Genomic DNA, 19,678 nt, shown 5'->3' on the forward strand with positions numbered 1-19,678 from the left:
CCTGGTAAAATATAAATAGTATAGTTAATAGTTTTAGATTGTAGCTATTTAGGAATAGTAAGCTAGGGTAGAACACCGTGTAAAGGTGGTCAATAATAGTGATGCCAAGGGAGGAGATCTCATCCGACAGCTTGTCCAGTAAGGAGATGATATCACACGTGCAGGTGCCTCTCAATGGGTATCCCTGCATCGCACGAGCGTGAGAAGAGGCAGCAGTAGCTCGGGGAAGACCTTCATCCAGCGGCGGAGTTACCGTGGCCGATGATGAATGACGACGGCGTTCCGAGCCGATGTTAAGACGACACCGCGAGATGAGGTCACGTGTAACGAGGTCGTCAGACGGGCAGCACGCGATGTGTGACATCGTGGCCACGAAGCCTTTGTGTTGTTATTATTATGCGCTGGTTTTTATGAGAAATGCAGCGCTGAACTTGGGCCCATCCATTAATAGATCTGCCCGTTTGTCTCTTGGGTGCGAACCCATTACAGCAACACAACTCTAAAGTAATACAATTTAATTTAACCTGAATACATGAGTATTTAGGTTAAAGCGACCCCACCACCACCACCCACAAACTACAGACAGATGGGCGGACAGAGGGGCAAGAGCTAATGCATCATTAACAACGCTTTAATCCTTCGTTGGACAGCGGTAATCGGAATCAATAATGATGGGGCCATTAGGGTGGCAATCCGAGGGTCGTTTCACTCGGGAGTGTTGCCAACAGACTTTGGACGGGCAGCTTTATCTTGTAGATGTGTCCGTTGGCAAGGTGGGATGATACGGAAGGTACAGAAGGTTGAGAATGAGACATCACAACGTTTTAGGGTTTTTTTTTCAAAGGCGGTGGTTTGCAGAGAGTTGAAAATGTGCTTAATGGAAATCAGTGTCGGATTATCCTCGTCGCAAAAGTAGCTACTACATATGCTACGGGCCCCGCACTTTCAAGGGCCACCCGCGCTAAATGCTTTCAAGCGATCAATTTCGGTTCGATGATTCTGCACTGCTCTATTACTATAGTACTGTACCGCCTTCAACTTTTATGAACGACTGGGTGTTTAAGGTGAGCGATTTGTCGTATTATCTGGCTGTATAGCAAATGAAAAAATACAATGACTTTACTATGCAAGTTGACAATTAGTGTTTTAATATTTGTTTTGTTTTAAATTTAGGGCCCCTGTATAATTACAAATGCTACAGGCCCCGCACTAGCTTAATCCGGCATTGGTACCAAGACTGAGAGCTGCGGTATTGAGATTGTTCTTTGTTAATTGTGGAATAGGAAATAGCGCATGGGGAGAGAATTGGTATTTAATTTTGGCATTGTACACATTTTTGAAATCTAGATTCGACACTCATATCCCTAGCACTGCTTTTAGTGTTTAGTTTTGTTGAAATCACCGAGTTTGGCGACACCGCCGCCACCGCTGGAAGAAATAAATCAGTCGCGGACGCCGCGAGGCACGGCCAACATCGTGGCGACTGTTTGTTTATTTATTTCAAAGCGCGATGTAAGGACAATTCCTCGTTCCCGCGGCGCGGACAATAACACTGCAAACTCGTAGGGGTGGGGGCAGGAGAGGGAAGCTGCCCCCCCACTCCCGTCACGGCGGGGGGGGGGGCTGTAGCGACACACACACACACACAGACACACACACGCGTAGTAGGCGGTCGCGGCCAATATTAACCATGAAAACCTTTTTCTTGGGTGAGATCGCGTAAATATAAATGTCTCGTGAACCCACAATCACCACGACCCGACACGGACCAATTAGTAAGGTTTGACATGTAAACAGAAGGTGCCAGTTGGTTACTGCTTCACCACACCGCTCGTGTGTTGGAGAGTAAACACACGTTTGCAATTTACTCTCCAACACACAAGCGGTGTGCTCAAGTAGCAACTAATTGGCACCTTCTGTTTACGTGACAAACCTTGCTAATTGGCCGTGTCGGGTGGTGGTGGTGGTGGGTTAACATGAACATTTACGGGATCTAACCCAAAAAAAACCTCTTGGGTGGGTGGGGCGGGGGGGGGTTACTGGGTGGGGCGGGGTTAATGGGTGGGTGGGGCGGGGGACGGTTAGTGGGTGCGGTGGGTTACTGAATAGGGTGGGGTGGGTGGGGCGGGGGGGTTACCGGGTGGGTGGGGGTTACTGGGTGGGGTGGGTTACTGGGTGGGTGGGGTTACTGAGTGGGGGGGTGGGTGGGACAGGGGGGGGTTACTGGGTGGGTGGCGTGGGTGGGGTGTGTGGGGTGTGTGTGGTGGGTGGGTGTGGTGGGTGGGGGGGTGTGGGGGGTGTGGGGGGTGTGGTGGGTGGGGGGCACAGGAACGGGCGAGGTTGATGAAAGCAAAGCGCGCACGGATGAGAAGGGCGGCAGGAAGAGCTGGCCTTCTGGGGATCAGGAGAGGGTTGAGGTTAGGAAGAGGGGGTCAGGTTTTAGGATCAGGGGGTTAGGAGAACGGGGAAATAGGATAGGCTTGGGGTGAAGGGACCGGGTTAGAGTTAAGAGTTCAGGTTAGGGACGGGTTTTGGTTCAAGGGCGTTTTAGAGTTTGAGACAGGGAAGTTAAGGTGTTGGGGTTAGGCATTAGAAATGGGGGATAGGATAGACTTGGGTGGTTTGGAATCGAAGGGTTTGGGGTTAGAATTGGGAATAGGCATAGGGTTACAGAGAGTTAGGGTAATGGGATAGGGGTTGTGGTTAGTGATAGCATTGAGGCTACGGTTGGGGTTAAGAGATAGGGGAGTGGGTTGGGATTTCGTGAATGGTTCGGCGCGAGGGATAGGGGGTGTGGTGAGTAATACGCTTGTGGAAGTCGATGAGGTTGGAATGGTTGTGGTTACGTATGTGGTTGTGGTTCGGGGTTGGGTTATGGACTATCTTTCTGAGCAGCAGTATTTTGCACTACAGCGCCAGCTTCACTCGGCATTCTACAATCTATCCCGATTGAACCACGATTCAAACCCAGAATGAGTTTGGTCTGGTTCATACTGTCTCATATGATACGATGTGTTTGGTCAGAATTATTCCTTCATTGGCCTAAAGGAAACAATTGCATATCATTTTTATACGATGACCGATTTTCGCATACACTCTTCGACGCACGTCGCATGAGCATAATAATCGTTTTTAATTCGATCAATAAAGTACCTACGTGTTTGGAGCTCCCTTTAGCGGAGGCCTTTCCGCCAGCACAGGCACGAGCAAAGTAATTGCAGGGCTGCAACTTCACCTTTTTCCGTTTTACTTACACATTCGTCGACCACCCTGCGCACGCAACGTCATGAATCTAAAAACCGGGTGGATCTGAATCAAAACAACCGGAAACCATCGACCCCGGGGGCACGGGAATGAGGTGGGAACCTCAACAAAACCGCCACCGAGGTTCCGCAAACGCAAGGCGTTGGCGCGTCTCTCTCTCTCTCGCTCTCCTCCGAAGCAACACAACAAAGTGTCGTCCTGAATCAGGACAGGGAGGGCCGGCGCCGGTGGTCCCGAGCGCGTGCGATGCGCCCGGGCCACGGGGCGCCTCCCAAACTCCCGTTCCCCCCCACAGTCGGGAGGGCCACAGCCGCGTGCTCTTGACGGACAAGCATGGCGCGTACACGAGCCACATAAATAACGGGTGGTGCCTGCTGGCAGGCAATCGGCGCGGCTACCACCGCGGCAGAACTGAACCCCCCACCCTTCCCCTTCTCTTGCTTGGTCACGGGCAGCCTCGACATTGCTCTGTGACCAGCAGTGTGGATGGGAGGGGGGGACGTGCGGTCGAGCGGGTTTAGGATGCCAGGGTTAACGACAGAGTCTGGGATATACACTCTGGCCACCTCCTTCATGAATGACAGCTGCTCTCAATGGGTTCTGCTAGACAAGGTGCATAATACGAAGGCGCTGGTGGGGTCGGGGGCCAGAGAGGGCGAGGGTGGCGAGTGGTGATGGCGAGCGGTAGACGGCGAGCGGCGGAGGGGCTCTCTTCGTCGCCGCAAGCCGGTGCTGCGCCTGCGGCGGCGGTGATCTTAGCGGCTCGGCGCCAGCGGTGGCTACGAGGACGCCAGCGAGTGGGCACAGCCGTTGAGCAGGCCGCACGGAGGGTGGGTCCCGAGCGCGTCGTCAACGTGCCCGACCATCATGCCGCAGTCGCTCTGCAATGACAGCGGCGCCACGGCGGCGGTGGTGGCCGGGCAGACGACTCGGTACAGAGAGCCGTGGCACATGAAGACAAAGACCCCCCCCCCCCACCACCATCGCGTAGCCTTTAAACAACATTTCTATAACACAACGGACTGCAGCGTTTATTTACTTGTGCTATTGATTGCAGTGTTCTACCTGGATAATCCTTCGAGATGGAAGGTCTCGTTTGCAAGGGTTCCCTCGGTGTCAACTGACGTTAGCAAACAATTACAAAGATCCCCCGTATAGCCTTTAACAGACTTTGGGCAAGTGCTGTTAGCGAGCGCCTATGAAGGCCGGCAGGACACACGAGGGGGTGGTCGGCCAGCACCACTCCCGGCCACCTTTGTTCCCCTGGTTGCAAAGTTAATATACCTCACCCGGTACTCATTTGAGGCTGAGACGACCTAGGGAAGGCCCAGTACCGATTCAGATAATTGGCACAGGTGTTGGCCATTATCGAACTCGGGTCGCCGGATTCGTAGCGGCGTGCGTTAACCGCTGCACGACTGCTCCCCATAACAAAGACAGACTCGAAACTCACTCAAGCACCAGCTCACCTCACTGATGAGGCCAAACTGCACCAGTTCAGCCACCAGCATTTGTGAGCTGTCTCCTGTGAGCACACACAAAGATCCAACATGTAGCCTTTCACACATTGTTGGAGCATTTGCTGTAGCAAGAATCAATGAAGGCCGGCACGGTGCACGAGAGGGAGGTGTGGTCAACACCATGACTGTCCACCTATGTCTCCCCAGTGCTGATATTTACACACCGCACCAGGTAATCATTTGATGCTAAATTTGACTGAGAGGAAGCCCAGGGCTGGTTCAGATGTCACTCATGCTAGCTGTGGTCGGGTCCAAAGTGCAGCGTGCCAACCACACCACCATCACTCTCCACAAACACACACACACACATGCTAACCACTAAACCACACACACATTAACCACTACGACACACACACATTCGCAAACACACACACGCGAGCACACATACAGTGCGACAGTGTTACGGAAGCTGCAGCAGCAGTAGTTACTTTGCAACTTAAGTCGTGAAAGAGCATCTGCCTGCCCGTGCACGCACACACACGTGCACGCGAAAGCACGGCGCAAGCACGGCACAAGCACCGCACAAGCACATACGCACGCACCTGGCTGGATCTCACAGCTGAGCTGCCGGTTGAGCTTGTCATCCAGCTTCAGGAAGAGCAAGAGCTGTGGGGGGAGGGCAGGACGAGCACTTTTAGGTAACGAACTGATTTCCGCGCGTCCACGGCGCCCTGGTCACCGGCTCGGCACCACCACTGCTGCCATCGTCACCGTGGTTGGCGGACTACGAGGCGGGCACGGGTCACGCGCTGCCCCGCACGGCACGAGGCATGATCCTCCCCCATTATTTATCACACCTGGTCCGAGCGGGTGAACGACCTTCAAGACGCACACTGTAGGTAAACATCATTATTATTACTACTGCCCCTTCAGGGGGAGGTAGACAAAGCTGGCAGTGTTAGCGAGCACACTGGCACAGTCTGCCGGGTGGATGTGCAACATTAACAATTCAACGGTTCTTTGCGAAATCAATCGCAGGATTGAAGGCATGCAGTGTCGAAGATTAAGGGTTCGTTTGGCCATACTTCGCCATGCTGGTTAGTACAGGTTGGTAAAGGGGGGGTGGGGGGCAGTTGTGGGGGGGGGGGGATACTCAGGTCTGGTTGAGATACGACTCACCCCTGGTGGTAGCCATGGCCTGTAATCCAACTCGGGTGTGCTGGGTTTATAGCACAGTGTGCTAACCACTGCACAACGGTCCCCCCCTCAACCCCGCAGCATAATAGGTCGTTATCTATCCTGGAAAACCACGCCGAGTCGTAAGATGCGATTTCAGGAGGGTCCTTGCTACACTGGGAATATTCGGCCACTTGCAGTAAATGGGTTTGGCAATGTGGGGGGGAACCGGCCGCACGCCCGGAGAGAGCGCATGCCCACCGCACTCGGAGATGACATCAACAGCTTCCGCTCACTCAGATTCAAACCATGGCATGCTGCCGTATCTCGGCTGCCACCTTGCAGCTCAAACCTACAACACCTGGTATTCTCACGCAGTCTCCCCTAACAAGTGGTTAGCCAGGCTCAAGAAATTCTGCTTAGCTTTCAAGCTCGGGCCATTTATCGTCGTGGTTTGGGGGGATTGGACCCCGCGCACTCACATGTCGTCGGCTCCCGTCCTCGCACACCTCCACGTTGCACTGCACGTGGACCACCTGCAGAAGCGACAGATCATCAGCTCGCGTGCAGCGACCACACGCAGGCCCTGCTGCGGCCAGGCCACGGACCCCGGATGCCAGATCCCCTGCCTTGGCCACCGGTGCGGTTGAATGGCCTGCACACTCGATAGCTACGCCACCGCCCTCAGAATGCTGCTGCTGCAGGCCGTGTGTGTTGAGTGTGTATTGAGTGTGTGTATTGTGTGTGTGTGTTGAGTGTGTGTGTGTTTTGTGTGTGTTTTGTGTGTGTTGAATGCGTGTTACGTGTGTATGTGTTACGTGTGTGTGTGTTGAGTGTGTGTGTTAAGTGTGTGTGTTGAGTGTGTGTGTTAAGTGTGTGTGTTTGAGTGTGTGTGTGTTGAGTGTGTGTATGTTACGTGTGTGTGTGTGTTGAGTGTGTGAGGAGCACGTGTGTTGAGTGTGTGTGTGTTGAGTGTGTGTTACGTGTGTATGTTACGTGTGTGTGTTACGTGTGTGTGTGTTACGTGTGTGTGTGTTACGTGTTGAGTATGTGTTGTGTGTGTGTGTTACGTGTTGAGTATGTGTTGTGTGTTGAATGTGTTGTGTGTTAATTGTGAGTGTGTGTGTTAGTGTGTGTTGTGTGTTGTATGGTGCAGGCCCCTACCCTGCGCGTCTCCTGCTCAATGGGCTCGGGCGTGGGGCTGCGCTCGGACTCGGGGGCTGCGGGCGACTGGGCGCGTGCCGAGTGGTGCGGCTGCGGCAGCCCGAACGCCGTCAGCGGGTAGATCCCATTCCTGCTCGCGCGCGCACAAAGACAAAGATCCCCCGTGTAGCCTTAATAGACTGTTGGGCAAGTGCTGTTAGCAAGCACCTATGGCCAACACCACGCCCGGCAGCCTTTGTCTCTCCCAGTGGCGATGTTTACACATCGCACCAGGTACTCATTTGAGGCCGAGTCAACCTAGGGGAGGCCCAGGATGGTTTCAGATAATCGTCAGTGGTGTTGGCCGTGAGTGGGAATCGAACTCGGGTCGCCAGGTTCGTAGTGCGGCACGCTAATCGCTACACCACCGCTCGCCACGCACACGGTGTAAACGTGTGCGATGAAGAACCATTTCTCGAAACGTTGCCCATTACATATTTTACCATAAAAGGCTACAGTATTGATATTAACGAATGTGTTGAGTTCTATGTTAATTGTGCTTGTGCATCACTGCCAAACCAGCAGCACCAGATATATAATTGGTGCGATTAAATGTGCTCGTGGGTGCTGCAGATGCAGAAAATGCCAGCCTTGTCTTGCTATTCCCACCAATTAGTTTTGGCAGCGGACTGGAACGCCATGGAACGATATCTCCCCCCACGTCAGGAATTGTGACTCTGTCAGCGCTTTTAAATACAATTTAAAAAAGCTATTTTTATTCATGTCTTTTCCTGCAGTTCGATCCCATTGTACCAACACTGTAATTTTATAATTGGCTTTTAACATAGTTCTTAATTTGATCTATATTGCAAGTGTAGTTATTATTGTATTACATCTGGAATATATTCACTTAGGAGAAGATAGATTTTGGCATTTTGTAATTTTATCCAGACCATCCCTTCGCCTCATTGCCACATTTAATCACGAGTTGACTGTACAGGAGACACGCACTCCAAGCGCTCGCGTCTACACACGAATCGGCGAGACACGTACTTGACGTCTTCGAGAAACTTGTCGAGTTCCAGGGACGAAAGCTGAGAAAACCTGGGAAGGAAAACGAAGGAAGTGAAAGAGGTTCTGCTTGATCACACATCGCGAGCCTCCTCTTTAGGCCTGATAAAACCACATGCAGGCACCACACACACACACACACGGAGAGCGCACACCTTCTTGGGGAACCAAAAATAGTTTATATGCAGTGCTCTTCAAATTCTCAGCCACCTCTGCCGTTATTTGCTGATTTTTTGTTTTTATTGGCCACCCTCCAATCTCAATCTACTCCTCTTCACCCACTCTCCTACCTCTCACCTCACTATTCCCCACCAGGCACTTTGCCTACCTCACACCTCTCATCTCACTCCACTCCCCTCCCTCCACACTCTCTCCTACCTCTCAACTCACTCCACTCCCCTCCCTCCACACACTCTCCTACCTCTCAACTCACACTACTCCCCTCCCTCCACACACTCTCCTACCTCTCAACTCACACTACTCCCCTCCCTCCACACACTCTCCTACCTCTCAACTCACTCCACTCCCCTCCCTCCACACACTCTCCTACCTCTCAACTCACTCTACTCCCCTCCCTCCACACACTCTCCTACCTCTCAACTCACTCTACTCCCCTCCCTCCACACACTCTCCTACCTCTCAACTCACTCCACTCCACTCCCTCCACACACTCTCCTACCTCTCAACTCACTCCACTCCACTCCCCTCCCTCTACACACTCTCCTATCTCTCAACTCACTCTACTCCCCTCCCTCCACACTCTCTCCTACCTCTCAACTCACTCCACTGCCCTCCATGCGCTCTCCACTCCGGCAACTAAAGTTTTCCGCCAATGTCTCCAGAGAACCTTCGCTAAGTTGTAAGTCGTTTATTCTCTTCTGCTGTCCCCAGAATCTGGAACTCCCTTCCCCCAGCCACCCGTGCTGTCTATGACTCCAACACCTTCCTTTTGTTTCTTCTACCTACGATTTAGACTGCCTCTCTCCCGCTCCACGAATGAAACGTGCCCACCGTGTCCGTACGGCGTGCTGAACTGCAGTCGCATTCAGACGCGGCTACATCAATCCACGTCGAGCTGCAATTCGCTTGTCGTGTGCGTCCGACCGAGTTTGCCGTGTACGGCTGTGCGTAGCCTGCGCCGAGTGCTCGTGCTGCGTGGTGCGGGTACCTCCACTGCACGCCCTCCCTCCCCAGGTGGGAGATCTCGGCGATGACTCCGTTGACATCAATCCTCTTGGTCATCTCCTCCACGGCGTTCTCCGCCAGGGTGTCTGCACGCAAACACAACTTTCCCCTGCAATGACGGTCGCCGCCAGATAACTTTTTTCACAATTGTGACACGAAAAGCAAGCAACGTCGCGACAATTGGGGCGGTGATGCCGCCCAGCGGTGGCTCGTTGGCCACTTGTCCGCAGACTTTCACGGTTCAAATCCGACAAGCCGTCCTGGTTATTACTGCCTAGCAGACTCATGCCCGCTGGCAGGCCACGTGCCACGTGACCTTGTGCCGCACAGGGACAGCTGCAACTGGCGGTGCCCCTTTCAAAGAAGTACGAGATGTGATGCAGGTCGTTTGTTGCGTGCAAAGTGCTCGGAGACAGCTCGGCGTGAAGGAAGGCAGCTCGATTTAAAACAATCGTTATTATATATTAACTATGGTTGCCATGACATCGTGTTTCACGAAACGATATACATTTTCAATAGCAATAGTAGCTAGTTGAGTATTGAGTAATAGCAGTAAATGTAGCTTTTGAGTAATGATAGCTAGTGGGTTGAACGGCTTGTCTGTTACTCAGTAGCTACTATTAGGCAACTATTCAAATCGCAATAAAAAAACTGGTTATCAGAAAACATTAAAAAGATACTATTCTCCTCAGGCCCCATGGTATCCAGTACAGCATTCAACTCTTATCATCCACTCCGTCTCTCTCACCTCTCGAGGTGTGTGCTATAAAGGAGGGCTGCTGCTTGAATCAGTCGCCGATTACATACTCTTCCTTGTAAGGCCGCACACACACAGTCAGTGGTCACGAGCAAGAACGAAACTCGGGTGGCCAGGTTGGTAGCGCAGTGCGCTATCCGTTGCGCTACTGTTCCCCGTGGACACCACTAGCACACACACGCACAGCACACACACGACCAACACACACACACAGCACACACACACACATGCGGGTGCTTACGCGCGTGTCCCAGGAAGCGGTGCGCGGCGAGCAGCTTGAGGGACGGCACCTCGAAGAGCGCCGGGTGGAAGAGCAGCTCCCGCGCCGTGGGCCGCCCCGCCGCCTCCGGGCACAGGCACCGCTGGATGAACTCCTGGCCAACGCGCAGGGGGCAATCGCCCACATAAAGATAAAGATCGCCCGTATAGCCTTAACGGGATTTTGGGGAGAGTGCTGTAAGCGAGTAGCACCCACGCAGACCGGCCCGAGTGGTGATGTTTACACATCGCAGCAGGTACTTCATTTGAGACTGAGTCGATCTCGGGGAGGCCCAAGACCGGTTCAGATATTCGTCACCGGTGTTGGCCGTGAGCGGGAATTGAACGCGGGTTACCGGGTTCGTAGCGCAGTACGCGCACACCGCTGCGCCTACCGCTCCCCACAGACGCACCCACACGTGTACGCACGCTCATCACCTGGGTGCGGGAATCTGTTCTAGGCCGCCTGATCAAGCGGGACCTGGCTGAAATGAATCTCTGGCGATGGCCGAGGACGAGAGATTGGGAGTTATGGGTAGTGCAAATGTTTTACACTGGTTTGGTGTGGGGAATCATTCACTCATGGCAGGGAGGTGGGAGGGGTCAGGTGCGAGGTGACGCTGCACATTTTTCGATGTTGGGAGTTGGGGGGAAAAAAGTAAAAACATCTTCTGCAGGGAGATGCTGTAGCCGAGGGGGTAGGGAACCAGACGGCTTCGCAACACGCGTGAAGGACATGGGGTTTGATTACCGGGGTCAATTTACAATGAGCTTTTGTTTAAGCTGATTAAAAATAATGTTCATATACATAATTAACGGGTGTGTTGCTATTTGGGACTCATTAACGTATAAAAAAAACGGCCAAACTGATAATTAATGTGCTATGCAGAAGAAACATTGCCCAAAACTTGACCTATTTATTGTTTTCTTTTATGGCCACTGCATTATCCATAAACGTGTTGAGTTTTTTTCGTTGTTAATCAAAGGGAAGGGTGGCCCAAACCCTGAAGACACAAACCAGAGCTAAAAGGCAATATTTGAAAACATGCAAACTCATTTTGCACCGAGAGCCGCCCGTTGGCTTTCGGACTGCCAATTAAATATTACAAAAGGATGGACTGCGTGTTGGGAAGCGTTATATAATCCCACCACGTGCACGCGTTATTTTCTTGAACCTGTTAATGCTCAAACGAAGTCAAACGGCTCCTCCGCCCCTGTCCGCCAACCCTATTTGCCACCCCCCATTGAGTTTTGGTAGAGAGATAAACGCTCTGTGCTTCCAACCCTCCCCGCAGGTCTGTCAGACTGAAGGGCAACGGGCCCTCTCGCACTGCCCTATCCTTGTGGCGGCCACGCACGGCTGACGAGCGTGGCCGTGAGCGAGGTGCGCGATGGTACCCTCTGCAGGGGGTCCTCCAGGGAGCCGATGGCGGCCTGCACGGCCTCCTGCGAGACCACCGTGGAATCACCGTTGGGCTGGATCTCCAGCACGGCCATCTGGAGCGCACGCACGCGAGCGTTAGACGCACGCACGCGAGCGTTAGACGCACGCACTCGGAGGGAAACGCATGCACACGCAGACACGCGCGCACAGTTCTATCAAACTCACGGGGTGTCGTGAAAATGACGCAGGAAGAACCCTTGAAACATATATATTTTTAAAAATTCAACCGTGTGCAAAGCAATGTCGCCCTATCGTTAGCTGCGTATTCACGCCGCGCTGAAAAGTCACACGCAAGTGCTGCCCCAGTTGAGGCCCGCACTGTACAGTAACCTCTCATCGGTACACTACTGCTCCCACCACATCTCGCGACCAAGCTGAACATTTTTACTTTTTGAAGGTATTTTTAAACAAATCATAATATTCTGTGCTGTGATAAAAGACACGTTAATAAGAAACTCAAAAATAGAATTATCCCGGGATTGAGGAAATGCTGTAAAATACGAGCGTAGACGCACAGGTCCATTACATGTGTGTGTGTGTGAGCGGAAGTGGAGTGGTTGACTCACTGCTCTAAAAACCCAGCGGCCCGCATTCAATTCCCTCTCACGACCAAAGACAGTGGCGAATATTGAACCGACCCCGGGCCTCGCCTAGGTCGACTCAGCCTTAAATATGAATACCTGGTGCGGGTGTGTAAACATCACCACTGGGGAGACTAAGGCGGCCGGCAATGGTGTTAGCCACCAAACCCTTCGTGTGCCGTTGCTGGCCTTCATAGGTGCTCGCTAACAGCACTTGCGCCATCAGTCTGTTAAAGGCTACAAGGGGGGGGGGGGATCTTGCGTTTGTCATTGTCTGAAGCGAGTAGAACTCACCTCCAAAGCGCACATGCCAAATGAGTAGATATCCACTGCTATAGTCATGCCGGCCAGGTCTGCAACAACAACAATGGCAAGCAACAGCGAGAAGTGAGATATCAGAATACAGTAAAACCTTGGATTGCGAGCATAATTCGTTCCGGAAACGTGTTTGTAATCCAAAGCACTCGTGTATCAGTTGTGATCACGTGACGCTCGGCAGACAAAGGGTATACACGTACTACTCGTATTGCAAGACTTCGCTCGTTTATCAAATTAAGATTTATTTTAAAAATGTGCTCGTCTTGCAAAACACTCGCAGACCAAGTTACTCACAATCCAAGGTTTTACTGTATTTATTGATACTCGAGGAATCCGATGAGCTACTAAGCTTTTCACAGATGTCCAGTGGATAGCGAGGGTGCACAGGGCGATTAGTGGATGCGGGGCACTGAAGAAATGCACATGGGGGGTGAGGGGGGGGCCTGGGGAGATGCGGAGCGAAGGGTCTGAAGTGTTGAGGCCAGCAGCGAGTAGATACCTGCGTACTCTGGCGCCAGGAAGTGCAGATCCTTCTGCTCGGCGCGGAATGTCTTCACGTGGTCGTTTATGGCGCCGGGGGCGACTGCGGGGCACAAAAACCGCACAGCGCCCGCGTTGAGACGTCTAAGCCTAACCGCCGCACTCCACGCTTGCGTGTGTCCTCCACGTGCACACACAAGCACCTCCGATTAGCACGGATGGCTACGTTTGGCGCGAAAGAAATTCAACATATATACATATACGCTGCCGCTTCGTCATGCCACTGCTGGGTGAGAGCCTCTCCAACAACCATGTGGGTCGGTGAAGGCGGCGAACCCACACGTGGGAGCGTATGAGTACAGCACAACAATGAATTTTGTGCACTGCCCTCTTCTGGTGGCAGGATGTTATCGCCCACACCTGGTACGCAGGAAGCTGTAGGTTCGATCCTGACCCTGACACCTGTATATTTGGAGTTCGGATGATCTCCTTGTGGTCACAAAGCCTTTCTCCGGGTCCTCCGGTTTTGCCGCCACATTTAGAAACATGCGTTAAGATTATTTGGCTTCTATAAATTCTCACATATGATGATATAAGCCACTTCAATGAGCTATCGTGTGTGACCAGGTCGCCTCTGAAAAAGTGCAAATAGCTCGGCAAGCTTCACCTGGTGAATACAGTAGATCCACAAAACTAGAGTTTAACAGTTTCTACTGAGCACCACGCAGCTCACAGCCTTGCAGTTACACCAACATTCGGGTGCCATACTGTATGTATATAAAACTTCTTTTGCACCGTACGTATCCAACCGTGCTAATCGGAGGTGCGGAAAGGAAAGGAACGATACGCGCTTGTTAAGTTAAAAGTCGATTCTTATAGTCGTGGTACTTTCAATTTTTTGCTGACACAACCAAATACCAAAGTGTGTTTCTAATTGCCAGTTCGGCTTCTGTCTTCTCTTCATTTGGTAGCATTCTCAGACGAGGCTCGGATTATAAAAACACGGAACAGGAATCACTTAGAGAGAGAGCAGCAACCCACACACACCACCACCACCACTCCAGCCCGCCTCACCGGAGCCAATCTTGATCAGCCCGTTGTGCTGCATGAAGATGGTTTCGCACGTGAGGTTCGCGTGGATGATGGGCGGCACAAACGAGTGCAAGTACCTGGATGGGCCAGTGCGTACAGTCACACACCACTCGGACACCCAAGCTTAAATCAACCTCTGGAGCAAATACATATTTTTTTGTCCTTAATTTTTTATTCGTCCTTTCCGCGTGGTTTCTTCCCGATTGCGCATGCTATCGGGTGTCCACGTCATCGAAAGCAGAATCACTTGGGATTTCTCAAGAGCCCACGAGATCCTTCGTCTTAGAGAATGGCCCATGGAAGTGGCTATCACAGAGTTACCTCCGATATCCCTTCAAGTGAGCTCTACGCCATACAGTAGGGGGGCTGCACATTCCCAACCGCCTGGTAACCGAGAGTAGTTTGTTGCAAACAATTAAGTTGATATATTTTTTTCTATTCTCGAAACTGGAATTTGGCCAAAGTGTTGAACCTGATTTAACGTGATCTTTTTTTGTTCTCTGCCGTCATTGGTGACTGCGCTGAGCCCAGCAACTCACGAGACTCGAGTACCCGGTTTAATCGTGGGCAGTTGCTCGAATTAAAACAACCCGTGACCTCGGCAGCGTCGCCTGAACACTTTTGACCTCTGGGCCACTCTCGACCACCACTCTGTGGCGGGTTTAGGAGCGCAAGTGAAACATTTTGTGGTAAACGTGAATGAAAGCGGCAAAAATTTGTAAACGTGTCGCTACCCGAGAGCGGAGAGGATCTGCGTGCACCAGCGCTTCCAGGCCTGAACACACACGGGGGGGAGGGAGGTGGGGGAGGTGGCGTGCACACAAAGGGGGCAAGGGCACGCAAGCAAGTGGCCCGGTTAGAGCGACACAGCCCGGCAGCCTCGCTGCAAAAGCACTCGCCGTGCTCTCCCACTCCGCTTGCGTCTGACAGCGTTCAACTCTCACATAAACGAAAGACAAACACCCTCCGTGTCGCCTTTAACAGATTGTTCGGGCAAGTGCTGTTTGCGAGCACCTACGAAGGCCGGCACGACGCACGAGGAGGAGGTCTGGCTAGCACCACGCCCGGCCGCCTCTATCACCTGTGTAGCAATATTTAGACACCGCATCAGGTACTAATTTAAGGCTGAGTCGACCTAAGCGAGGCCCAGGACCGGTTCAGATAAAACCACCCATCTCACACACACATATATACCGCTTACTTCTCCAACTGTATGCACACACTTCACTCCCAAACACCGATCACCACTACACACTCCACTCACCTCTTAAAGATGCTACCCACCCTTCACCATTTATCTCACACACTTTTCACACTGCGTATCTCTCACACTGCTCACTTATAACACACACACACAATACTCACCCAGACATCGTTCACGCAACTGCACAACGCTCACCCCGCACTGCTAACTTCTCTCACCACCCGCTTCCCACACACTACTAACCTCACAACAGCCACCCCTCTCACACACACACACCCCTCTCACACCCCTCTCACACACACACCTCTCACACACACACACACCCCTCTCACACCCCTCTCACACACACACCTCTCACACACACACACCCCTCTCACACCCCTCTCACACACACTCCTCTCACACACACACACCCCTCTCACACCCCTCTCACACACACCCCTCTCACACACACACACACCCCTCTCACACCCCTCTCACACACACACCCTCTCACACACACCTCTCTCACACACACACCCCTCTCTCACACACACACCCCTCTCACACACACACACACCCCTCTCACACCCCTCTCACACACACCCCTCTCTCTCACACACCTCTCACACACACCCCTCTCTCACACACACCCCTCTCGCACACATACACCCCTCTCACACACACACCCCTCTCTCACACACACCTCACACACCCCTCACACACACCCCTCACACACCCACACACAAACCTCTCTCTCACACACACACACAGCCCACCTTCTCGTTCATGGTCTTGTGGTTCTTCTTGGTCTTCTTGAGGAACTGCTTGAGGCTGCCCGAGGACATATACTCAGTGATGAAGATCACCTGTCAGGGAGAACACCGTCACGTCAGGGAGTGTGCTGCGAGGAGCCTCGTGACCGCTCACCTCCGTGTGCCGTGCATCCTGCCAAGCGTCGACAACCACCAGACCTGGGGCCAATTACACGTGGAAATGTGTCGTCCATAAACACTCTCAATCATCCACGCGGCTAAATCGGCTCAAGCCTCCCGTAAGTCGAGCGACTTCCATCTTCACGAAGTGATCCAGGAAGTCAGAATGAAGACGTGTTGCTTGCATTAGAACTGTGCTCATGTGAGGGCTGCTTAACATCCAGCTTCCGCTGTACAGTTGATCCCGGGTCTGTGCACAACACTTGCTCACAATGGTGCAGAGTCGTGGGCTATACGCACCCGGGCTTTGCTCTCCCTGATGTCGGCCCAGTAGTTGTGGAACTTGACGATGTTGGCGTGCTCCAGATGGATGAGGTTATTAAACACCGTCTTGATCTTCTCCTGTGGAGGAGATGGAGTAAGGGTTAGGGGTGTGTTTGTGTGCGTTTGGGTCGGAGGGGTAATCAGTACTTTCATGGTTTAGCGCATTCCGCTACGAACCCAGCGACCCGAGTGCTTGCTCGCAACCAATATCGATGACGAACATCTTAACAGGTCCCTGGCCTCCTTCCCCAGGTCGACTCAGCCATGCCGGCCTTCATAAGTGCTATTCACTAATAGCCTCTTGCCCCCAACAGTCTGTCAAAGCTACGTGGGGCTCCTTTGCCATTGCTGTGCAAACTCGCATCACGTCCGTGTTCGTGGACTTCCTCAACACCCACCAGCAGAGCCGTCCCTAGGGTACGGCGAATCGGGGGCGACCGCCCCGGGCCCCGCACTTTGGGGGGCGCCCGCGTTTCGACGTCACGGAAATCAGATGGAATACTCCCGGTTGAGTTTGAAGGCACGGGGGGTGGGGGAGGGCCCATACGGCGCAAGTTGCCCCGGGCTCCGCACCCACCCCCACCTATGGACGGCCCTTCCAACCTGGGCCCGTGGCTTCACAGCTTTGCCACAGAAATCAGCTGCCAGAGGGCAGGCAGGGGTAGCAGGGACCGACAGCGTGGGCGACACAAACAGTCCAGGCTTACTTTATCACCGATTTATTTGTTTCAGGTCGCTGGTTTCAGTTTTTTTTCATTTCATTTCAGTTTAATTTATTAGGTATAGCCCTGTGAGCCATTCGGCTCTTGAATCAGATGCAACTGCAACAAACAAAAGACAAAAAACATGAAAAAAAACATCTTAAAGTGACTATGTGCAAACAGAAAATCCAGGAAAAAAACAGCAAAATATTCCAGCTGGTAAACTGGAGTAGAAGGCACGTGCTGCCTATGAGCCCCACAGCCTGAGCGCGAAATGTACTGAATGTGGTGTGCCGGGTGAAATAAATATATTCCGTGTCGCCGGCCCAGGCAGACAGATAAACGCTGACTATTTGAGTCCGGCTGACAGCCACGATTCTTATCCAGGGCCGCGACAGAAAAAGAGTGGCAAGAGTGGCGATTTAAACTCCCGAAGAATCCCGCCGCAGTAGGGAATGGAGACCTGCATGTCTGCCCTGTGTCTAAGTGAGTGATGTTTGAGTGAGTGGCTTGTGACTAGAGTGAGTTGTGACTGGGTGGGTGACTTGTGACTGGGTAAGTGGGCGTGTGTGGGTGAGTGAGATTCCAGTGCCCTGTGTCTGCTGGGTGAGTCATCACCCCCCTCACCACCCCCCTCACCACCCCCTCACTCACCTCCTGCGCCTTGTAGTTGCGTCTCTCGGAGAACTGCACCTCGTTCCAGACGACCTCAACTCCCTCCTCCGTGTCCATGCCCAGGTAGGCGCTGTCGATACCGGGCACATTGCGCTGGCTCACCTGGTGAGAGAGATGAGTGAGAGAGGTGAGAAAGAGAGGTGAGTGAGGTGAGTGAGTGAGGTGAGTGAGTGAGGTGAGTGAGAGAGGTGAATGAGAGAGGTGAATGAGAGAGATGAGTGAGAGGTGAGGTGAGTGAGGAAGGGAGGTGAGTGAGGAAGGGAGGTGAGTGAGGAAGGGAGGTGAGTGAGGTGAGTGAGAGAGGTGAGTGAGAGAGGTGAGTGAGGTGAGGAAGGGAGGTGAGTGAGGGAGGTGAGTGATTGAGGTGAGGAAGGGAGGTGAGTGAGGTGAGTGAGGTGAGTGAGGGAAGTGAGTGAGAGAGGGGAGTGAGAGTGGTGAGTGAGGTGAGTGAGAGAGGTGAGTGAGAGGGGTGAGAGAGGTGAGTGAGGTGAGTGTGGGAGGTGAGTGAGTGGGGTGAGTGAGTGAGGTGAGTGGAGTGAGTGAGGTGAGGGAGGGAGGTGAGTGAGGTGAATGAGGTGAGTGAGAGAGGTGAGTGAGAGAGGTGAGTGAGAGAGGTGAGAGGGGTGAGAGGGGTGAGGTGAGTGAGGTGAGTGAGTGAGGTGAGTGAGGTGAGGGAGGGAGGTGAGTGAGGTGAATGAGGTGAGTGAGTGAGGTGAGTGAGGTGAGAGAGGTGAGTGAGAGGGGTGAGTGAGTGAGGTGAGTAGAGAGGTGAGTGAGAGAGGTGAGTGAGTGAGTGAGGTGAGTGAGAGAGGTGAGAGGGGTGAGAGGGTGAGTGAGGTGAGTGAGAGGGGTGAGAGGGGTGAGAGGGGTGAGAGAGGTGAGTGAGGTGAGTGATAGAGGTGAGTGGGGGGGGAGTAAGAGAGGTGAGTGAGAGAGGTGAGTGAGGTGAGAGAGAGAGGTGAGTGTGGGAGGTGAGTGAGAGGGGTGAGTGAGAGAGGTGAGAGAGGTGAGTGAGAGAGGTGAGTGAGAGAGGTGAGAGGGGTGAGTAAGAGAGGTGAGTGAGAGAGGTGAGTGAGTGAGGTGAGAGGGGTGAGTGAGAGGGGTGAGTGAGTGAGGTGAGTGAGTGGGGTGAGTGAGTGGGGGGGTGGTGAGAGACAGCGGCGAGCGGCGTCACTGATCAAGCGACCCCCGTCTCTCGAGCGGCCCCCCCCCGCCTGTCCCGGGTCCCGAGCCCACCCCAAACCGCCCACCTCCTCGCGCCGCTTCTGCCAACGGCCGCACGGACTCTCCTCGAGGATCTCGCTGTCGTCCTCGCTCTCCTCGTCCTCCTCCTCCGCCGCCGCCTTCTCCTGCTTCTCCGTGTCCGCCGACATCGTCGCCTTCCTGCGCCTGGACCGACCGCCCGTGCGTCGTGGGGGCGGGCTGGTGCCGGCGTGACGTCAGCGCGCACGGGCGCGTGCCGGCGTGACGTCAGCGCGCACGGGCGCGTGCCGGCGTGACGTCAGCGCGCACGGGCGGGCTGCCGCACGTCAAGGCGCTTGGGGTGGGGACGTCATCGCCAAGGCGGGTGCGGCGACGCGATGACGTCGGCGCGCAGCCGGGAGTATTGGACGCCGTCCACGCAACGGCGT

The 19,678-nt window shown here is 53.4% G+C and overlaps 1 protein-coding gene across 1 annotated transcript; it reads right to left on the reverse strand.

Moving 5' to 3' along the window:
* Positions 1–1,474: 1,474 nt before the first annotated feature.
* On the reverse strand, positions 1,475–19,539 carry LOC133344111 (nuclear receptor-binding protein-like). Its single transcript, XM_061554089.1, has 17 exons — positions 19,298–19,539; positions 18,027–18,149; positions 16,648–16,749; positions 16,192–16,281; positions 14,964–15,004; positions 14,212–14,306; positions 13,157–13,240; positions 12,634–12,692; positions 11,713–11,811; positions 10,298–10,430; positions 9,283–9,385; positions 8,097–8,147; positions 7,065–7,194; positions 6,383–6,436; positions 5,327–5,390; positions 4,734–4,789; positions 1,475–4,145 (listed from the first exon to the last, which is right to left on the reverse strand). The coding sequence occupies exons 1-17, from the start codon at positions 19,418–19,420 to the stop codon at positions 4,044–4,046; spliced, it is 1,509 nt and encodes a 502-aa protein (XP_061410073.1). The 5' UTR covers positions 19,421–19,539; the 3' UTR covers positions 1,475–4,043.
* Between the last annotated feature and the right edge of the window lie 139 nt (positions 19,540–19,678).

Source organism: Lethenteron reissneri, chromosome 19 (assembly GCF_015708825.2).
Source record: "Lethenteron reissneri isolate LAM-NWPU_2019-01 chromosome 19, ASM1570882v1, whole genome shotgun sequence".
Classification (NCBI taxonomy): Eukaryota; Metazoa; Chordata; class Hyperoartia; order Petromyzontiformes; family Petromyzontidae; genus Lethenteron; species Lethenteron reissneri.

What these genes read in the sequence shown, in the direction of transcription:
- LOC133344111 (XM_061554089.1), bottom strand. Translation starts at nt 19,420, where the DNA reads ATGTCGGCGGACACGGAGAAGCAGGAGAAGGCGGCGGCGGAGGAGGAG. An exon ending in AGGACGGGAGCCGACGACAT is followed by an intron (nt 5,391 to 6,382) that starts GTGAGTGCGCGG and finishes CTCCCCCCACAG; the next exon opens with CTCTTGCTCTTCCTGAAGCT. An exon ending in CAGCTGTGAGATCCAGCCAG is followed by an intron (nt 4,790 to 5,326) that starts GTGCGTGCGTAT and finishes GTGTGCTCACAG; the next exon opens with GAGACAGCTCACAAATGCTG.